Source organism: Colobus angolensis, unplaced genomic scaffold (genome assembly GCF_000951035.1).
Source record: "Colobus angolensis palliatus isolate OR3802 unplaced genomic scaffold, Cang.pa_1.0 Scaffold83, whole genome shotgun sequence".
Lineage (NCBI taxonomy): Eukaryota > Metazoa > Chordata > Mammalia > Primates > Cercopithecidae > Colobus > Colobus angolensis.
In genome coordinates, this window is record NW_012122154.1 from 1,644,308 (window position 1) to 1,647,455 (window position 3,148).

At 49.7% G+C, this 3,148-nt stretch overlaps 1 protein-coding gene across 4 annotated transcripts in view; it reads left to right on the forward strand.

The window, feature by feature from the left end:
• Positions 1 to 3,148, forward strand: part of NT5C3B (5'-nucleotidase, cytosolic IIIB) — a 16,750-nt gene that overhangs the window by 7,623 nt on the left and 5,979 nt on the right. For all 4 annotated transcript variants that reach the window (XM_011929750.1, XM_011929749.1, XM_011929751.1 and 1 more), the window contains 2 exons: positions 386 to 471; positions 1,944 to 2,033. In XM_011929750.1, coding sequence (XP_011785140.1) covers positions 386 to 471; positions 1,944 to 2,033 — 176 coding nt within the window. The remainder of the gene's footprint in view (positions 1 to 385; positions 472 to 1,943; positions 2,034 to 3,148) is intronic.

Sequence of the window (3,148 nt, forward strand, 5' to 3'; positions counted from 1 at the left end):
GGCTAGTTTTTTGTATGTTTTTAGTAGAGACGGGGTTTCACTGTGTTAGCTAGGATGGTCTCGATCTCCTGACCTCGTGATCCGCCCGTCTCAGCCTCCCAAAGTGCTAGGATTACAGGCTTGAGCCACCGCGCCTGGCCTAATTTTTATATTTTTTAGTAGAGTCAGGGTTTCACCGTGTTGGCCAGGCTGGACTCAAACTCCTGACCTCAAGTGATCCACCTGCCTTGGCCTCCTAAAGCACTGGGATTGCAGGTGTGAGCCACTGCCTCTGGCCATGAAGTTGCCTCTTCTAGGTGACTTTTTTCTCATACTAAGCTGTAGGACTTTGCAGGGAAGAACTTGATATAGACTAATGGCCTTTCTCCCCATTTGGATATCCCAGCTCACAGCGCTCCTTCACCACTATTACCCAATTGAGATCGACCCACACCGGACCATCAAGGAGAAGCTACCTCATATGGTGGAATGGTGAGTGATGGTGGTGGAGAAAAGCGTCTGGGCCCTTGAGATGGAGTAGGCTGAGAGGGGTGTATTTTTCCAGACCCTTGATGAGATGACAGACTCCCTTACTTTACTGAGGGCTTAATTTAATGCTATTAGTCCAGCTATTGGAACAAACTTTTCAGATGAACTTGGGGCTTTTTGTGGCTACTACTGGAGTGGAGACCCTCAGAGAATCCTTGGAATAAGTTAAAGACCGTTGGTGTTGGGGGGATAAGTGCTTTGCGGAAGTGACTCTTAGTCTGTTTTGTGCTGCTGTCACAGAATAACAGACTAGGTAATTTATATATTTTTTCTATTTTTTGAGACAGGGTCTTGCCCTGTTGCCCAGGCTGTAGTCCAGTGGCATGATCATGGCTCCCTCTAGCTTCAACCACCTGCGCTGAAGCAATTCTCCCACCTCAGCTTGTGCCACCGTGCCTGGCTCATTTTTTCTGTTTTTTGTAGAGATGGGGTCTCACCATGTTACCCAGGCTATTTTCAACTCCTAAACTCAAGCGATCCTCCCACTTTGGCCTCCCAAAGTCCTGGGGTTACAGGCGTGAGCCACTGCACCCAGCCTAGACTGGGTAATTGATAATGAATAGCAATTTATTGGCACACAGTTCTGGAAGCAGGGAAGTCCAATATCGAAGGACTGGCTGGCATTCGGTGAGGGCCTTCTTCTTGCTGCATTATCTCATTGTGAAAGGGCAAAGAGGGTAGGGGAGAGAGAAAGAGAAAGAGAGGAGTTCTTTTTATAAGGAATCTGTGATAATGACATTAATCCATTCATGAGGACGGTGCCCCCATGACACCTCCCATTAGGCCCCATCTCTCAGCACCTCCACATTAGGGATCAAGTTTCCAACACTTTCAAACCGCAGCAACCCTCATCACTGGACAGAGCCCCAGTTCTCCAGATAGGGTGGTCACGGAGGAAGGGACTCAGGAGAGCGCCAGCCCCAGCAGCCAGCTTGCCCAGCACTTGTCTCTGTTGGGTTACTTTCTCATCCTCTTCCCTTATTTTTTTTTTGAGAAGGAGTCTCACTCTGTCACCCAGGCTGGAGTGCAGTGGCCTGATCTTGGCTCACTGCAACCTCCCCCTCCTGGGTTCAAGTGATTCTCCAGCCTCAGCCTCCCGAGTAGCTGGGATTACAGGTGCCCACCACCGTGCCCTGCTAAGTTTTGTATTTTTAGTAGAGACAGGATTTCACCGTATTGGCCAGATGGTCTCGATCTCTTGACCTTGCGATCCACCTGCCTTGGCCTCCCAAAGTGCTGGGATTACAGGCATGAGCCACTGTGCCTGGCCACCCTCTTCCCTTTAAAGGCAGCTAACGTAAGGATGAGGCCTCTGTCGGCAATGCTGTCAGAGGGCACTTGGTTCTGTAAAGGGAAAGGAGGAATTATTTACTTGAGTGATTTGAATTTAGGGTTTTCTGGGTGTCTGTTTCTAGGTGGACCAAAGCGCACAATCTCCTGTGTCAGCAGAAGATTCAGAAGTTTCAGATAGCCCAGGTGGTTACAGAGTCCAATGCAATGCTCAGGTAAGCATCTTGCTCTGGAAAACATTTCTATCGGACTATTTAGAAGTGTTTTCTTCAAAAAAAAAAAAAGAGGCAGGGGAAGCGTAGAGAGGAGTTAGTTGCTTAAAGGACCGGAAGGGACATGGCACTATGAACAACTGATGTGATACAGCTAAAGAATGTCTTACCCTTGCTAGGAAACAGTCAGCAGGTAGTGGATGCAGTACAAAATGGCAGGGCACCATCTCTGAAAACAAACCAAGTCTAGCTCATCTTTCTTTCTTTCTTTCCGTTTCTTTCCCTCTCTTCTCCTCTCCCCTCCCCTCTCCTTTTCTTTTCTTTTTTCTTTCACGGAATCTCACTCTGTCGCCAGGCTGGAGTGCAGTGGCGCGATCTCAGCTCACTGCAACCTCCACCTCCTGGGTTCAAGCGATTCTCCTGCCTCAGCCTCCCGAGTAGCTGGGATTACAGGTGCCCACCACCGTGCCCTGCTAAGTTTTGTATTTTTAGTAGAGACAGGATTTCACCGTATTGGCCAGATGGTCTCGATCTCTTGACCTTGCGATCCACCTGCCTTGGCCTCCCAAAGTGCTGGGATTACAGGCATGAGCCACCTTGCCCCACCAAATCTAGCTCATTTTTCACAATGGTAAAAGACTTTTGGGGTCCCTCTGGTGACTGGTGTTCTTCATGGCAACTGGGAGTTGGCTAGGCTGGGATGCTTGATCGTTGGCTGCCTTCACCGAACGGCTGTCTCTGCTGGAGATTTCTTTCCTGGAGGAGGGACCAGGGCTCATAAAGGAAAGAGTAACATGGGTGCCTGCCCTCAAGGGTTGTGCGTCCTAACTGGAAAGATTGGCTAGCTCCTCAAAAGTCAAGACAGTGGAGACCTGTGCTGATCCAGTAAGTGCCGGGGTGGGAGTGGGTATGCCCTAGTGAAGGTGCCCAGGTCAGCTGCCTGGTTGTATTGACAGCAACAGAAAACATATGCCTACCTTCCGGAACAGCAGCATCTCTCCCAGGTATGTACCCCAGAGAAATGAGGGCATATAGCCACTATAAGATATGCACAGGGCCGGGCGCTGTGGCTCACGCCTGTAATCCCAGCACTTTGGGAGGCCGAGACGTCAGGAGAT